Source organism: Barbatula barbatula (assembly GCF_947034865.1).
Source record: "Barbatula barbatula genome assembly, chromosome: 6".
Classification (NCBI taxonomy): Eukaryota; Metazoa; Chordata; class Actinopteri; order Cypriniformes; family Nemacheilidae; genus Barbatula; species Barbatula barbatula.
In genome coordinates this window covers 14,627,751-14,646,739 of record NC_136765.1, presented here as the reverse complement: position 1 = coordinate 14,646,739, position 18,989 = coordinate 14,627,751, and the positions used below count along the sequence as shown (strand labels likewise).

The following is an 18,989-nucleotide window of genomic DNA, read 5'->3' as shown; positions in this document are numbered from 1 at the left end:
TCAGCTCTCGTTGAAATCTACAACATGGACTCAGGGCTAGTTGCAAAGTCAAACACAAAGGCTTCCCTGTGGGCTCATCTGGGTCTCTCTTAACTAAAATCGAAAGAGAAAGCCAAATAATTTGAATGGGCTGGCTATGCAGCAAAAAGGTGGCAGTTAAAAGCACAAATACTATAAAACCGCAGCTGAATGTCGGTAGGGCGTCCTGGTGTCTAATATGAATGTAATATAAATGCATCTGAAGCTTGACAAACAATAGGAAATTTGTCTGGAAGAGATATCTTAAGAATTCCAAATATTTCATAATTGACTAGTATTGGATAGCTTGAATCCATGTGTGATGAAACTATATTGTTACCCTCATTGGTTGCGGCTTTTTTGGGGGTTTTCTTGTTTTTTTAATAGCTGGATGGAACTTAATGCAGGGGGCTATTTTTAACTTGACTCTATTGTTGTGGGATGCTCAAAAATAGCATAAGAGAACTTGTGTGGTTTAAGTGGTGTTTTAAAGAGGATGGATTTAAAGGTTGCATCTCGTTTGGGTGCGTTTTGTCGTGAAATCCGCTAAAGCACATACACTTACAGTGTGCCAATTATAGCATAATGTAAAAAAAGTTAAAAGCTGATAAACTACTCGAGTCGGTTGTTGGGCGACTAGCTTACCATTGCAACCCAACCTAGCGCTACATAAGTGTGATTAGCCACAAAGGTTATCACATTGTTGAGCTTAACAATTTATTACCTCACCGATGACTGGACTTTACAACACAGTTGCTTATTGTTATGCAGATATACGACAATTAATCTGCAGCCAAAATTTCATTGCAACATCCGCAGAACGCAGAGGTCAGAAGTGTGTTTACAGACAGTCCAATCCATCTGAATGATGCTACAGTGGACTGTTTAACAGCTGTTTATGTTTTCCAACCTGACAAGCTTTAAAGCGGTACAACACCCCTGAATAAAAATGTCCCCATGTTTTACTCGGCCTCATGGCATCCTAACTGAATATGGTTTTCTTCTTGAAGAATAATTCAGTCTGAGTTATAATACCACGTATAATTTTACTTCCAAGCGGTAGAATGGGAGTGAACGGGTGTTGGCTTTTTGAAGCTCCAAAAAGTGCTCGACACTGCTTTCTCACATGTATTACTACTAAAGGCAAAAGCCTAGCGAGCTGCTCAGCTAAACAGTATTTTGACAGCACCTATCTAGACAGCAAGCACGCAGATAGGTTGTAGGACAAAAGACTCTTTACGGGCAGTCTTTGTACATCTCACGTCATTTTACCTTTGAAAGCATCCATACTGGCTACCGCCAAAGGGTAACAAAAGCAGGAAGCTGCGCTTTTTCAAAGATCTTGTTGCAATGATGCACTTTTTAAAGTGACTTTATTGCAATGGAAGTGCAGGAGTCAGCCTTTTCACAAGTCCTTTAGCCTTTTAGCCCTGCTTTTCAATACGGCATGGCTTCCTCTCAGCCACAGGGATTACTTAACTCAGTGGGGAATAATTGTCATGCCCCATTTCTGCAGTTTGAGGCCTAGGGCTGCAGAACAGCACAACATGATGTGTTGTGTTTTAAATGAGAAGATAGCATATCTTAGAATAACCTATGTCGGGATATTTTTGCAGTATCGTTACAAAAACATACAATTTCTATAATCATTGTTATAACATTTTGAATTCATCGTGTGATAATTTTTCTGTTATTTGTTGTTTTGATGATACTTATGGCTATTAACAGGTTTTTGTTGGCATTTGGCATTTTGGTGGAAACGTTGCTTACTATGATCATGATGTCATATTGGGTGTTATAATAACTGTTATGTCTGCTTATACCTGTTCTGAAAATATGGTTAAAAACCAGACCTGCAACAGGATATGTTTCATTTTTGATGTGCCTTGTTTAAGATTATTGTTGTGTAGATTGCCCGATTCAAGATAATCCTGAACCTGCATACAAAATGTCAATGTAAGGTGTGGCTTTGGTTTGTGTTGTAACAGTGGCTTGTATTGTTAGGTGTCCTTATTCATCACCTTGCTCCCTTAATTTCTTATTCACTCTTAAACGTGTAAGGAAATATCTCAGAAAATTCATTTATTGCTTTTTTTCTCATTCATTTGGCATTGTTTGGAATTTTGCAGCTTGTATCCACCACGTAAATAACAATTGTTTTTAAGATAAGGATGGTGACAGAGGTTCCGTATCAAGTCTCTTGACCTGGATATTTACGTTGATGTTTCTCAGAAACTGGGCCCACTCGCTCTCAAACATCACCCTGAATACAAAAACCACTGTAGAAATAAGTATTCAGGGACTCGCATATACAGGCTTTGATCAAAGCATCTCCCTAAGATGTCACTTCCCACTCTTAGGTTGTATGACACAGCAGAATTAAAGCGCAAACAGACATATTTGATGTACCAGGCTGCTCTGCCCTTTGATGACTGTTGCTCTGCCCACTATAGACAAGCACCGTGCTGGAGGGTTGCAGGAAGTTTTGATGACTATGGCTTTTCCCTCCTTCGACACGTCAAGGTCTCCAGTGAATTCTTAGCAATAAGTGTCCGACAACGCAAAGTCCTGTTATTCCCCTTGGTCTGCTACTGCTTGTTATGCTTGAGGGAAGAGGATGTCAGAAGCACACGGCTTTGACAGGCTGTCGCCACACATCAGGCAGCACGGATAGACCCCGGAATTTGGCTTAGAAAATGTAATGAAGGGTGATGATGCCGTAGGCTTTGTGAGTTGGTGTGCGACGAAAACCAAGAAAAGAGCTGATGTGCTTTAAGGATTTTAGAAAGAAACCAACTTTTTGCGCTCTAATGTGCCTGATAAAGTTTGTTTAGGGATAGTGTCCTTAATTATTTGCATATGAAATCTATGTAGTTCTTTATTAGCACAAACTATCAAAAGCAATGGCAGTGTTTTGAATAGTTTGCTAGCATACTACTACTCCTATGTTTGCACAAAATATTAGGGGTGTCACGAGACACTTATCCCACGAGATGAGACGAGACTGAGTCCACGAGATAGAAGAGATTTTTAGACATTTTTCAAGAACCCTAAATGATTAAATATATAGGGAAAACCATAAAAGATACAACATTCAAAAAATGTAGGCATTATAAAATGAACCTTCAAACTAAACTTCTATTTTACTGAATTATATTATGCAGTGATAATCAAAATGTTTTGTCACAAACTCAACTGACAGGCAGTAATAGCACAAACATTATGCTTTGTTTTCTTAACAGGTGCAGCTTTTTGTAAAGAGCTGTGGTTGTTTTTTTATATGATTTTTGCATAGAGCTCATGTTAGCAGATGTGGGGGATCACATCACAGTGTCAATCCTCCTTCCTCCACTGACTGAACCCTCAAAGCCTTCAGAAATACAGTTAAAACTACATAAACATGTTTTATGCTAACATTGCACATATGTAAGAGACAGATGATTAATTTTTGAAAAGGTTTGTCTGTGAATGTATTTAAAGTAACGTAATGTGAACTTGCAATTGCTGTACTCAACTTGTGGTACAGTCCGCTGCTGTTCATCAACGTGCTGCGCGCTCTTAAAGCATTAATGCACGAGGCGCTGCAGACACGAAAGCAGCACGTGAATGTTGAAACCATCAAGCGTAAAGCGTAGATTAACGGTGGGAAAGTAGCGCTGAGGTTTGAGATCTTAGAGAGCGTGATGGTTGGTGGTGTGATAGAAGCTCTGTTATGTAGGTAGGGGCTAAACCGTTTTAGGCTTTATAAGTGATTAAAATAACTAAAGTCAATACCATACTTAATGGATAGCCAGTGAAGGGTTGATAAAATTGGGGTTATATGCACTAGTAGTCCATTACAGTGGTCAAGTCTTGAGGTCACAAATGCATGAATAAGCTTCTCTGCGTCAGCAACAACTAGAATATTTACTAATTTGGCAATTACAATAATTTTATTATACATAAATATTCTGTCAATCATTTATTTGTCATTTGAGAACATCTAGTAGATCATCCAATTGTATGTTCACAATATTTCCATTTTACCCTGTGTAAATGATAACATACTGTATATTGCAAACAGACAAATCAGAAGATACTAAGAAGATACTACTGTTAGAAATGTTAATCATTACATGATGTACAAAAATTAAGCATTACGCAATACATACTGTAAAGTATAATGATTATAGTTTTAGATTTCATATTTTTGATGTTGTCTGTAGCAGTAGTGTATTAACACATTAAAGAGCTTCAGTTTTCTTGTGAACTCACCTACTCTGAAAGGGACACGCTCTCTTATGCAACTGCGTGAGTTTGCCGATTTTAAAAAAGCCACTATTTTAAGCATATCCCATCTGCTCGTGATGAATTAGAGATGAGCTGGAGCGAATGATGCCATCACTGTTTGCTGAAGGACAGATGTCTATGTATGCTGGTCAGTCCGTGAACAAACTGACCACAGTTCATCTGACTAAAGCCAGACAACTCATTACACATGCATCGCTTCCTTAAGCACAGACCCCTGAACAGTATTGCTGCGGTGAGAGCACTCTTGGTTCTGAACTATAATTATTGCTGAATAGTTAAACATGTTTTTTTTTGGTTTCATTAGCTTACACTGCTAGCTTTTCCGTTATATCAGAATTCACGTCCGTCAACCCGCCAAGCACCCGCATGTTGCAAAGCAGATATTCTTTATTAAATCAGTGCCACGTGGTTCTCAGGGATGTGCGAGGGGATGCCATTTAGCTGCAGGCTGTAGATAAGGCCGTTCAGCTCTACTAAATCCTCCCGACTGCGATGAATTTCTCATGGGACTAAACACACGCAAACCCACCCTGTTTGATAACAACCAACTTGCTGCATGCACAACTTAGTTTTCACGACTGGTTTTATTTCTTAAAAGCACTTACGTCAGTTGCGCAGCTGTCAACTCAGCACGACTAAATATGTCAAGGCTTAATTTTAACTACTTTCAGACAGCTGCTCTAGGCATCTCTGTGTTTATGTAAAACATAGGCTTTTGATGACACGACTCGATCTGAAAGTGTTGTAGATCTTACAGGAATTTGTTTCGGGCTGACGTTTCCAACCCCCTTTTGCTTTTTTCCCCATGTTATATCAAAGTCAGGGCAAGTGGCGGCAAAGTTTAAAACATTGGCCGTTGACTAAAGACTGAAATCCTATCAACTTGAAGAGGGGAAGATGGACATCTTGCCCGCCACAATCACAATGAAATAACATATTTCCAACCAACAATTAAACCTGACATCAACTACAGCTTAACCTTAGGTTTTTAAGCTAGACTTTTGCTAAAAAACACCTGTTTTCAAGGATGCTTCAGCTACTGCGCACAGGTTGGCTCACGAGATTCTTTACAGAGCCCCTCTCCCAGAGAATTCCCAGTTGTTATCTATTGACGATCAGCTCTTTTTTTCGGAAGGCGGGACTTCCTTTGCCTCGATCGGTTTTTGTTTTTACTTGTGCGTTGTGCTTCCACTAGTTGTCAGTGTCTACGGGTGTGTTGCTTGTGTAACCAAGACAAGAGCCAAAGAAGAAGCAGGTGTGTACGCTTTAGGAGAAGCTTGAAGCAGTTAACAGTCATTTTTGTTGCAGCTTCAGCTGTCAAGTATAGAACAAATAATTCATTCGGAAATGCGTTCGTGTAAACGTGACGCTATGGCTGAGTTTCTTTACTTGAGGGAGGGGTTCAAACAGACCAATCACAGCACTTGACGCATTGTTACATTTTTGTAGGGTGCATACACGCAGCCTATGGGGTAGGTCCTACGCACGGCCTTAAAAGCAAAGCCGCATCTTGTTAATATCTATTATCTTTGATGTTATATCCACAGTTACATATAAAGCGACGCTGTCGACTCGTATTTCTCACATCGATTTTGAAATCAATAGCAGGAGAGCTAACACACTTTGATATTCCACTTCGCATCTGCTGCTTTGATTTATAAATGCAGAGAGTTGCAGGGAAGGGCAATTATTATCACTGTAGTTTTTGAAATTGATGATTCGACTGGGCTTCTGCACCCTTGTGCTTTCCAGAGAAGCTTTTGTTTGTTTGTAGAACCGGAGATGGAGAGACTTTTAAGTGACACTTATGTTGGCCTGTGAAAGTTCACATCTGACGTTGCAGGATCAACCCTGACCTGAGCTCATTCCCAAACCTTGTTACGTTTATTGAAACCCTGTGAGGAATAAGGTTAATAAGGGTTGGTTTATTTTTAAAGAGATTTCCTGTGGAATGAGCATGCCAGTTGACACCTCCCCCCGCTGATTTATTATGGGGTGTTAGTGGAATGCTGAGGCAATAGCTTTGAGACTCACGTTTGCCCCCTGCTAACACAATCATACTGTATCTCATGGAACATTTCTTCACCATGTGTCTGTGCTGACAAATGGGGGTTGCCGTAGAAAAGCACTTTCTCTCCATCTCTATTTGCTCGACTGCGGGGGTGAGCATTATGTGCGGAATAATTACGCAGATGGTGATCGTGTATAATAGTTCAATGGGAAGATTTTGTGCATCCCATGCTGATTTAAATGGTTACTGGGAAGATGGCTGAAGTGACTCCGAGAAGCACTTTCAGTTTTTCATTTCACTCTTGTGGAATTAAAGTGATACTTCAATAGGTGGTTGTCAATAGGTGTTGAGATCGGTTTGGTTATAAGCATTTTTCCAAATATATTTCTCTGTGTCAGAAGAAAGAAATGTATACACATTTGGAACAACTCAAAGGTGAGAAAATGATAACCGAATTTTATTTCATTTTTGGGTGAAGTGTCCCTTTAAGTCTCAAAAGGTTTGTTTAACATTTTGATTTAGCTCCTAATGTTCTATTGGTTGTGTGCGGAAGTGTGCGTAGTATTAAAAAACGGGAAGTGCCTCTGGACCTGTGTTGTTCACATCTTGTAAAACGGTCTGTTGAAAAGACATGCTATGTTCCAAAGTCTAGTGAGCTGCCTTGCGGATTGGATTTTTTATGTATTGTTTGTCGCTTTGCATTGTGGGGTTGCACTTTTTGTGATGGATGCAAGCCTTATGCCTTATAGGGATAGTTCACCCAAAATATCTGTCATTATTTATACACCCTCAGATTGTTCCAAACCTGTATACATTTCTTTGTGCTGCTAAACACAAAAGAAGATATTTAAATGAATGTCAGTAACCAAACATATCTCATCCCCCATTGACTCCCATAGTGTTTTTTCCATTTGTCCAAATATCTTTCAATGTGTTCAGCAGAACAACGAAATGTATACAGGTATGGAACAACCTGAGGGTGAGTAAATAATGATTTTTGGGAGAACTATGCCTTTAAAATACTGTCTAGGTCTAAATATGTTTTAGAATAGAGCTTGTGTTTTAACACCGTCTTGAAATTCTGTATTTATTTAACTTTTCATTCATGCTGTGCTTTCAAGTTTGGGGACTGTAAAACAGAGGATGTGCCATCTGGGTACCTTAAAGGCAAAACATGAAACGCTTGCTTTTAAAGCAAATTGTTCCTTTTAGGATTCCCAAACATTTCAAAACCACAAAAGTTGCAATTCGCAATGCTAGGTGTTGCATGTGAAACAGATCAAAGTCAGCACCGGGAATAGTACTCTGCGTTGGGTTGTTTATACAGGCCTCTGTGAAGGTATGAATCTTTTGATAGCAGCCCATCCCTGGTGCGTTCCTCTGTAGGCACACCCTTTTCAGAAAAGATTTAATGACAGCATCATAAAGGAAGCTCAGTCAAAAGGTTACAGTCCCGGCGTGACGTTACTACAGCGATTAAGCAAGAACATTGCAGACATGTGCAGTAGCATTGACCCAGAGCCTTGTCTTTTTACTGCATGACCCGGTGTTTTCCACAGGATTTTGACAGACTTGTGGCACTGGTGACGTCACAAAGTAATAGCATATTTGTGATGTCATCACGGCGTGTTTGTGTCGTGTTGGCGCTTGATATCTTTTTTCTTCTACTCTCTAATCTGTCACATTATACTGTGATTTACAACTTCATCAGACAATATCACAATACAGTACATCTACATTATAGAACGGGCTATATGCTGTTTGCCCTTTCTTGACAATGTGTTGCTGGATTATGAACGCTTATTTGATTTTAAATACAAGTGACAGTTAAATACACTACACGTAGCTAACTACATGCACAGACGAAAGGCAGAGGTCTCGCACACACATGGAGCCCATCGGAAGAGAGTGCATTGGAAAGAAAGAAGACGTGGAAGCGCTGTTTATCCACTAGTTAATCAATCACAGATACAGTCATTATCGCAGATGGAAAAAATGACAAAATGTGACACCAAATATACTGTATTTGGGCGGACCGCCCAAGTAAATGCATTGTATGGGAGATGCTAGCATGACCCCTATTCCGACATCAGGGTTACGTGGGAGGAATACAGCGCGTGACATTTTCCTATTATACTCTAGCAATGGATCTAGTTTTTTCCCCTAGGTCCCAGCTTTGACATTGGACATCATGTGGCGGCCGACAGGATACCACAGTATCGTTTATTGTGTAATAGTAAACAGATTTCTGTTGTCTTCATATCAGTTGGTAAAAAGAAAATTAAAAAAATTCTGCCATGAATTATTCACCCTCAAGTTGTTTTTACAACCCTTGGACTTCCGTTCATCGTTGGAACACAAATTAAGAACGTTTTGAAGAGGTCCGGGAGCTTTGAATGTCAGTTTAATGCTCCCGGACCACTTCAAACGTTCTTTATTTCTCTGTGGTTTAGTTGGATGATCCCAGGCCTATGAGCGTATTTACTGTCTTAAATATTCACGATATGTTGTTAGTCGCCTTTTACTATTTGGCATTGTTTTCTCTGAACAGGACGGACCCACCAGTTGTAAATCACTGCTGTAGAGTCCGGTCTTACTCTCATGAACAACCTGACAATGATGCATTTGTTCTCATAGTGCAGCATCTGATAGGCGGAGTCTGGGTGCAGCACCTTGCTTGTAATGTTGTCCACTTTCCCGTTGTGTAAACACTCACCAGGCGTTCTAGAGATAAACCGAGCGTCCCTCAATGACAAAGGCTTCATTACCACACTGACCTTTTGTGTACCTTGTTTCAGTTAATTCCAAGCCTGGGCGGATATGAAATCGCTCTTTTGATGAGAAGTACTGATATGCCAGGCTTGTAAATGGAGCATGCATTTGGATTTCTGGGTTTCAAAATGTATGTCTGATTTGATTGATGGCATGTTTTTGCAAATGTGCTCTATTTGGACATTTCCTTTGTGATTTCCTGCATCATGATGGCCTTTTGTTGCCTGTGAGGCTGCGTGTGATGATAATCTGCTGATGGGGAGATCCAGATAAAGTCCAGAGGTGGATGGGGTGGGCTTTGAGAGACAATAGATGTGCATCTAAATTAAGATAGTTTCCCTTGGTGACGCTTCCTGTTACTGATTTCATGACACCTATAACATTGACCTTCCTTGAAGCATTTGACTAAATAAGATCATCACATCTGAATTAATTTCAGCGCACAGAATCTTTGCCTCTGTGTCTAAGCGCACAATTACTGATAAAATATTTTTCCAAAAGGTTTTTTAATACCCCTGGGGTACAAATCATGTCTTTTTGGTGTTTTAATATATGTGTGCTGAACAACAGAAACAGAAAACAATTTATTTTAGAACAGCTTCATTGGGCAGTTCGTTGCATTAAAATAAAGAATGTGACAGTTCGGAGACTAGAAGCAAAAGTGGCAACACTAGTCTGACTCTGAGCACAAATGCGATGTGATGATGTCACAAATATGCACATTTGCATATCTGAATCGAGCCATGATGACCCTCAGAATCAATTCTGAATCGAATCGTAAAGGACCAGAGGATTCCCACCCCAGCAAATATATTACAATGTTCTTAAATTACTTTTCAAGCAGTGTGTAATGTTACTATGTGAAAATGGAAAGCAAGTTATAAAGCCGAAAGTAAACGAATAACAAACTAATTGGCTTGGGAAAAAAGGATTCGAATCTGAATCACGCGAACGAGTCGTCTGTCGTTCTAATTCATTTCCGAATTGCTGAACATATAATTTGAGAGTCAGTCAAGAAGTGAGGCAATAATAACTGCCTATTATTAGAAAATGAAAGTATTTTTACACCATATATGTACGTAAACTTGTTGTTGGACACTTCATAAACCAAAGTATTTTGATAATCAAAGATGAGTTTTAAGGGATACGTTTATTGACTTACAGGGGGACTTTAAAGCAGACTAATGAAATAAAGAACGAATCATGCATTAACTATTATAAAGTAGCTAATAGTTTAGTAGTCTCATTTTGGCACAATCTTTACTTTTTGTTGATATGATCAGTATATATTTGGTCTTTTTACAGCTTTCTTTATATAATTTAGTGTAGACCGACAGGAAATCATAATTTCCCCCCCTAGCATTTATTCTAATAAGTGTGGCATTATTGTTTTGTATGTTATTGTTAACTAAAATACTATATTTGTTTAATAAAACTGTCATACTTAAACGGACTAAAATTAGAATGAAAATTTAAACTACTGAAAGAAAATGTTTCAAAATGATGGTGGTCACTATATGGATATGTAGATTTTCCTTTATAACCTACATTTTATTTGGCATGTGTCTGTTGGGATAACAAAAAGTGATTTTTACCGGCTGATTCCAGTTTCTACTTTTTACAAATCATTCTTGGAAAGCGTGTCACCCTCTTGGCTACATTTCAAGGAACATACGAGTGTTTGTATCGAATGTTTGTACTGCGCTTCATCACTGTTGTAGTAAACAAGCTGCAGCTGACATGTTCCTGAGCAGGTTGACAGTTTTGTATTCGTGAACTCCTTCTAAGCTTTGACTTGGTGCGGTTAGTGTCGACGTGCACCTGCACTTGTTAGTGAGCTCACGTACTGTTTACAGTGACAGGCTGGACATGACAGCACCAGGCCTTACAGAGTGCTGGATCCAAACCCAAGGCAATGCATGGGACCACAATAAAGCATCACTTCATCTCAATTAGTCATCTGTGGGCCTCCAATAATCCACATGCGCACAGTTTTTGTTTAATGACATCACGTAACAACAAGCTACAAGCTTTCCCTAGTTCACATTTAGATTCTAGGTGGGGTGATATATTGAATATTTTTATACATTTCATCCATTTTGTGAATAACTTTTTAACTCAATTTATTTACCATTATGAACTCCTCTGAAAACATCTAAAAGCAATTACAAATACATCTTTCAAAGAATCTCTGTGCTGTTACACCTTGTAACCTGTTTGTGAGGTCACCCAGGCAGCGAACCGGCCCATAATCCTCACTGCACACCTGCCCTTCCGATAAACGCGAGTTAAACAGGCGCCGTTCGGTAACCTCCCACTTCTCCGGAGGAAGAACTAGCTTTGACATGTGGGAGCATCTGAAGAATGTGCAGCGGTTTTGACTTGAAGCAGTTAGCGGCCCACAAGGCTTCAGCAGTGACTGCGGGGGCCTGAGCAGAGCTGCACACAAGGTCACAGCTTCACAGAGCTATCTTTAGTTTGATAAAAACGAGCTTTGGTGGTTCAGACCACCAAAAAGAAGAGATACAAGCGGTGTTATCTGACAGGGAACGGGGAACTGTGGGCTGTATTTGACGTATTATCTGCATTACTGGCCTACTTTTTCTGGTCGTGATATCAGCCGCATCGTCCATTCAGTGTGGCCCAGTTACCGGCGTGAGTGCATGATGTTAAATATTTGAGCATGAGAACCGCTCTGTGAGGTGTGGGTTTAAAAGTTGTATTAGGCCTTCACAGAAAGATTTGCACCGGCCTGTGTAAAAGTGTGTATACTTATATATACATACTGTATGTACATATACAGCCATGGAAAAAAATGTTATTCAATCAACATTTCTTGATGTATTCTGGTCATTCTAGTCCAGTGTCTAGTGACAAAATGAAACCTCAGTAAAGATAGTCATCCATCAGCGATATGAAAGACTGACAGCATGATAAGACACATGAAAACTTTTGAGGTTATCGCATGAATATATGTTTTTACTTTTCCTAAATACGTGTACAAATGTGTTGTATTGCTTAAAATCTAATATGAACTTGTTTTCTTTGCAGTATTTGAGCTCTTCAATAAAACAGAGCATATTTTCTGTTATTTTGATCTGTTTACCAGTTTTCATTCTCTGCAAATAAAACCAATATTTATATTGTGAATAATTTGGGAGATATATTGTTTGTAGTTCACAGATTGAAACAAAAATGATAATTTTACCTAAACACATAGCTATAAATAATATTGTTATGGATTCTTTCTACGGTTGCGTATGTATATATAATGTATTATGTGCTGGCACGTGCGTATGTTTATACTGTATGTATGTGTATGTACTAAATGTCATCCACACAGCTTAATAACAAATTATGAGTTAATGAAATGTATGCTTTTGTGTTAAAAATCCATAAGTATATGGTGTAACTAGGCTTTGTTTTTTTTTCTCTCTTGTCCTTATTGTTTATTCTCTAATTTTTTCAATAGCCTTTATTCTATTACAATGTTAAGTAAGGAACAGTAGCATTGATAACCATGCTGTTTTCTCATAACACCTTTTAATGGTTTCTTTAGATGGGGAACTGCTTTGTTCGACTGAGGTTTTGTTGCGTAACCTTTGCAGGATTGATTTTAATGAAGTGTCGCTCTTCATTCGCAGGTCTCACCGCAGAGGGCCTTTATCGAGTGAGCGGAAACAAGACGGATCAAGACAACATTCAGAAACAATTTGACCAGGGTATGTACTGATTTGAACTCTGGGGGAAAATCAGGCTTCATTTGTGTGCGTTTGATGTTGCTACGACACATGTAGGAAAAGATTTCAAGGTTAAATTGTTTATTTGATTTTGTCTTGTGCAATAGTTGGATATCTCTTTGATTCATTATGGGTAAAGCTATCTGCAGTTTTTACATGGACAAGTTTTTGATCCAGCGGTTTGCCAGTCAAACAGTTTTTTTCTGTAAATTAATAATGTTTATTGCAGCACAGCACTTTCTTATCTAGTCTATATGGATGGCATATGATTTATGGGGCCAATTGGAACACAATCATTGATGTTTACTATACGTCTGTGTGGGTTTTGAACCAATGAGATTCCCGATGTAAGTTGTACTTTGATTTGGGTGAACTTCCCCTTTAAACAGCGAGCGCTCCCTTCAGCAGCTTAAATGAATGCAGCTGCCAAATAAATAAAAAAAGCAGTGAATTACATGATTATAATCTGTCACACTGCAAATGGACCATTTCTATGAAAACAAACTTGACATTTGTGGCTTCTGAGAGACGTGCTGCCGGCAGGCCTACATCAAGCTGGGATTCACATTAGTTATAAGGTTATGCAGAATTTTGTTCCTTTTACTCAAATCTCCTTATGAATAAACTATAGATATTAGATCAAAAGTGAAAATCCAGCTCGGAAATGTACTGAGACAGATACAGTCACTGCACAACACAAACGAAGATGTTTTAAAGAATGTTGGTAACCAAACCAAAACGCCGATACCCATTGATTTGCATTGTTTTTTTGACTATAAAACAGAACTGAATGGGTACCGCAATTGTTTGACTACCAACATTCTTCAAAATATCTTATTTTGTTTTATGCAGAAGAACGAAAAGGCATACAGGTTTGAAATGGCGAGTAAATGATGACAGAATTTTCATTTTTGGGTGAACTATCCCTTTAAGTTTAATGGTTTAACAGTAAAGCTACATTACAACATGTCCACATCAGATGCATTGTGTGATGTTATTGTTTTTTTACATTTACGATCGATTGTTGCTTATTTTGAATCACCGCTGTGGCTTGTGTGGAAAAAACACAATTCTTGTCTGATGTGGACATGCTTTTAGTGTCAGCTCTTAACTGTGATTGGATGTGCTGAATTCGATGAGCCCGCTATATTATTGCGACACGTTGCCTTGTTGCTCGGCAGCCAAAAACAATTAAACTCTTAAACAATGTCATGTTTTGTCAAACAATTCCCCCTAGTAACAGGTTCTTCCTCATTTTGTTTGCAATACGAACACTTTCCAACACTCTTATTTGTACCACTTCACATTTTTCTCGTCACACGGTGCAGTTTATTAATACAGCTCAGCTAAAGGAAACCAAATGAAATAGACACTGTGTTATCATACATCTTTCAAATCATAAACTGTCATCTCTAGCTGGTGAGCTGTGCAGTGGGTGAAAATCTTCAGGCAACTGACAGGATTATTCACTCAGTGAGCCATCGCTCACCCAAAAGAGCCACTGTGGGCATCAGTCTGCACGCTGGCTTAAAGCCATTATTCTCTCTCTCTTTCTCTATCCCACATCACCACAAATCTGTGAATTAGCTGTTTTTTCCTCTTCTTGTGTTCATTCTGTCCTTTTAAAGAGATTTAATCTGACAGCTGTCATTTCGTTTTAAAACAACTCTGTCCCCCTTTCATCATTATTTCCCTCACTTTCATTTTTCCCAGTTTTATTTCATTCTGTTTCAGCTAAATCACTCATGAGGCAGTCACACGCTAACATTGTTTTCCTTTCTCTTCCAGACCACAGTTTAGATCTGTTTGTGATGGATGTAGCTGTGAACGCCGTAGCTGGGGCCCTGAAAGCCTTTTTCGCCGACCTTCCTGACCCCCTTATACCGTACAGCCTCCATCCAGAACTAGTGGAAGCAGCCAGTGAGTATTGACCCCATCAATTCCTGTTTTGTTCTTCCACTTTCACTTCCACAAGTTTGTGGTTGCTGATTATGTATGCTGATATTTTACTCTCTTCAAATGGGTTTAGAGTTGTATTTATTGTGGTAGTAAGCGGCTTTTATTATGTAGCTGTAAATGTATTTTTTTAAGAGGTTTAAAGATTAAGAAGTGCTTTGAAACTGAGGAATGACATCATTTGAAATACTACCTCTATCTGTTATACCAACAGTACTTGCACATATTATGATTTTAGAATTACTTACTCAATTCTCATTGAGAACAAAAAGTGATGGATTTCGAAGAGTGTTGTAACCACAACATTGGACCCCATTGACTTCCATTGTGTGAACACAAAATCACTGAGACTTTTTTCAAAATATCTTCTTTGTGTTCCACAGAAGAAAGAGTTGTATACAGGTTTTGAACAACATAAGGCTGAATAAATGATGACAGACGCAGCATGTACAATAGAGGGTATGCATTGACGTCACTCTCCCACGTGAACACGCCGGGAGACGCCTTTAAGTGCCAAGACACGTTTCCTTGAGTGGTATAACACGCAGTTAAATGGGGGACACAGAAACCGGGACTAAAACATGCAATTATTTGCTGAAATTTAAAGAAGTTTTAAATTTCTAAGTAACGATTTACAAAGGAACCAGGTGTCCTTGGACACTGATATGTTGCGTGGAATTACGTTGCCTCATATTGTAAAGTGCCATTTTGCTGAGTGTTTTGCCACTCAAGGGAGCATGTTTTGTCATGTTCACATTTGCTCCGTACATGAAAACATGTAAAGACCTGCTTGTGTTACCTCTCCAGCCTACAAGTTTTTCCTTCACATATCCGGTTTATTTTTCTACTGCTTTCAACTACGTTCAGTATTAATCCCATCACTACGTGTCTAATCCCAGCCCAAGGAAACGGGTGAAGTCATTTAAATGCATCTGCATTTCCGTTTGATGCTTCCGAGGGCTGAATTGAATCCAGGCTCCCTGTGATGTATTCCTCATTATTTCTGATCCACTCCGCTTTAGATAAATTACTTTTAAGTTCCCAGAGAACACCATCCCGGTGCTTAGAGATTCTTCACTTACATGTTTTTTTCAGCTTTTGCAAGTTGTACATCATTGCCCAAAAATCTGTGTTTAATGTGTTGGGGCACAACCACAGTGTGTGTAAATCCAGCGCAGCTGTTATTATTTTGGTTGCTTGGTCTTTATTATTGTGTTTTTGCTGGAAAGAATACAATTAGTTTAATAGATTTCTTGCGATATTAGCACATTTTTCTAAGTCTGATTGTTTTCTTGTAATGACGTAATGTTAAATTTGTCTCTCCCCAGAAATTGTAGATTATTACGAGAGGCTGCAGGTGCTTAAGGAAATCGTGAGAAAATTTCCTCCTATAAACTACGAAGTTTTCAAATACGTCATCACTCACCTCAACAGGTAAAGCCGTTTCCTGTCTATTGAAATAAAGTCAACGTGAATTTTGAATTGAACCTTTTATGTATTTGTTATATGCATTATATATCTTATTTTGCACAATTTGTCAATCCACATTATTTCAGTGGATTTATTTTAATGATCTTCCATTGAATTGTAAAGTAAAAAATAACGTATTAGGAATTGTTAATTTAATTGTTGATACAATAATGGTTAAAGCTAGGAAGAAGCATTGGAATGTTGAGATGCTCTTGTGGTTAAACTTCAGCCTCCATGTTTCCTTATCATTCAGTTGTAGAAAATAATTTTGTTTAAAAATTGACTTTTGCTTCAGATTCTGTTTCATGTTGACTTGTAACAAATGATCATTAATGTATTATTAAACTTACTATTATCTTTCACTGCACAATATATTTCAGATTTTTCATTAAATACATTTTTGATTTAATAGAATTAAATAATAAAAGCCAACTCTGCTTCTCCTCTTTTCTTTAAAAGGGTAAGTCAGCATAGCAAGACCACGCTGATGACCGCCGACAATCTCTCCATTTGTTTCTGGCCCACACTCATGCGGCCCGACTTTGATAACAAGGACACGCTTTCCACCACCAAACTCAACCAGTCCGTCATCGAGACCTTCATCCAGCAGTGCCAGCACTTCTTCTATGGCGGTGACATCACGGAGCCCTCCAGCGCTGAGGGAACCCCTCCTCCACACGGCCACGGCTTGGAGTCGCTGCTGGCCCTGCAACTCCCTCCACCACTCCAACCGCAGCAGATCCAGCACCCGCTGCCCCCCGAACCCCTCATATAGACCCTGCTTTTGACGTTCAGACTGCAATGCGCGTGCGCCCGTGCGTGTAAAAAGTGAATTCAAAAAGATTTTGTACAAAGGAAAATGTGACTGTTGCATTAGACATTTGTTTATTTCAGAGCTGTTTTTATTTTGCCTTTAATGCTTCTCGGCCAGACTGAATATGAAATAAAAATGTAAAAAAGTCAGTGTAAATTTGACACGACAAACATGCACATACACTAAATTCAAACACGGACGTTAGGACGATATATTTATATTACCTTTTTTGTTTGTTTGTCTCTAAAGACAATGAAGTTGTCAATCACTAAAATCAACACCACGCGCACAGCTTGTTTTTGTCTTTTTTGTTTTTATCCTCTCTGTGTTAATGAACTAAAGAGATATTTTTAGGATATTTTATCTTAATGACAGCAGGAGTTGTTGGGGGTGGCATCCTGAGGATTTGCTCTACTTGGGATGGGATTTAATATCAGGGGCACCAGGATGCACTTTGTCCTGCAGACGCTGGGCCTGATGTGCCCTGGAAACCACAGAAGGGAAAGAGCCCACTGCAACCATTTGGCACATCTCCGAGATCCAGGTGTTTGAAGAAGGCCTGGTTATCTCCGTTTCGTTTAATGTTCATTTCGTCTCGTTTCAGTTGCGTAGATCACCTTCGTAATTTCCATGGTTCTGTTTAATCATTTCCTGTTCTGAACTTGCATGTCATTCTCTGCTTGTGATATCTGAAAGAGTTCAAGTGGAGGAAAAACGTTAAATGGTTTTAATGCCAGTTTTTTATCTAACTTGTTTGAGGGAACATTAAACTAGGGTTAAATTGTTCTATTTGTTCGTTTGTCATGCCATCGTTTGACGTTTAATATCATATTTTGGCATTGTTTCCCTAAAATAAGAAATTATAAATATCTCTATATATACAGTATATATAAACGTCAGCTTTGAGAGTTGACGAAACAAAAATCACGGGGTACTGGAGCTCTGTATAATCTTGTAAAACCTATAATCAGATTTCATTGTGGTATGATGTATTAAAAATTTGGGCTTAGATTCATTGACTGTGTACTTAATTCCCTATAAAACTTTTTTTATTAGATGGTACTGAATTTTGTTCCACTGTAACAGATGCTGTGTAGAATGCTTGCAGTCTTTGTTTGGAATACAGCACAACACAGATGTTTAGTTTTGAGCGAGTGATGTGGGAGTCTGTATGTGAACGGATGGGAACAGAAGCGACAAGGTTTTCACCAAACCTTTTAAGTCGAGATTTATATCTTAATCGAATCACTAAAACTGAGGAAAGGGCTCAATAGGAGTGTGTGCCGCTGCTAGGATCCCATTAGTCTAGTTCGGAAAAAAGGGCAACATTGTTCATATGACTGCCTCATATGATGTACAAACTAAATATTTTAACATCATCTGCTATGTATTATAGTAAATAAATGATTTTGACAAATGGTGTTTGTCTGGTATTATTCATTCTATTTGTGAGTTATATGTATAACAAAAGCAAGGCCCTGTTTAAAATGTTGAGTTTCAGAGTAGCACTGCAGACCTGTGAATGAAGTGCGCATACCATCAGGCCATGACACCCACTACACATTTACATTTAGCAGACTCTTTTATCCAAAGCGACTTACAAGTGAGGTGAACAATGAAAGCAAGTGGAACCACATCAGGACAACAAAATGTGCAATAAAACAGGTCTCATATAGCCTGCTACAGTATACAGTGCTGCGTTTTTTATTTTTATAGTCCGAACTGATTGGTCAGGTGCTGACATAAGATGTGTTTTCAGCCGATTCTTAAAGATGGCTACAGTATCTGCTGATCTTGTAGCAACGGGCAGATTATTCCACTAATGTGGAACCGATCCAGAGAAGGTACGTGAGAAAGATTTTTTACCTTTTGGGGATGGCAGAGCGTAGGCATCTGACGGGTCATAAGTCTGCATTAG

The 18,989-nt window shown here is 38.8% G+C and overlaps 1 protein-coding gene across 2 annotated transcripts in view; it reads left to right on the top strand.

Moving 5' to 3' along the window:
• The window catches only part of arhgap5 (Rho GTPase activating protein 5), a 28,271-nt gene extending 9,785 nt beyond the window's left edge, over positions 1 to 18,486 (top strand). The window contains exons 4-7 of one of the 2 annotated variants that reach the window (XR_013786786.1): positions 12,736 to 12,813; positions 14,620 to 14,751; positions 15,171 to 15,246; positions 16,116 to 16,175. Coding sequence is in view for 1 of the 2 variants with exons in the window: in XM_079458536.1 (XP_079314662.1) it covers positions 12,736 to 12,813; positions 14,620 to 14,751; positions 16,116 to 16,221; positions 16,717 to 17,032 (632 nt within the window). In the remaining variant the exon portion in view is untranslated. Of the gene's footprint in view, positions 1 to 12,735; positions 12,814 to 14,619; positions 14,752 to 15,170; positions 15,247 to 16,115; positions 16,222 to 16,716 lie in introns of those variants that run through there. The other variant, XM_079458536.1, reaches the window with a different exon arrangement.
• The last annotated feature ends 503 nt before the right edge of the window (positions 18,487 to 18,989 follow it).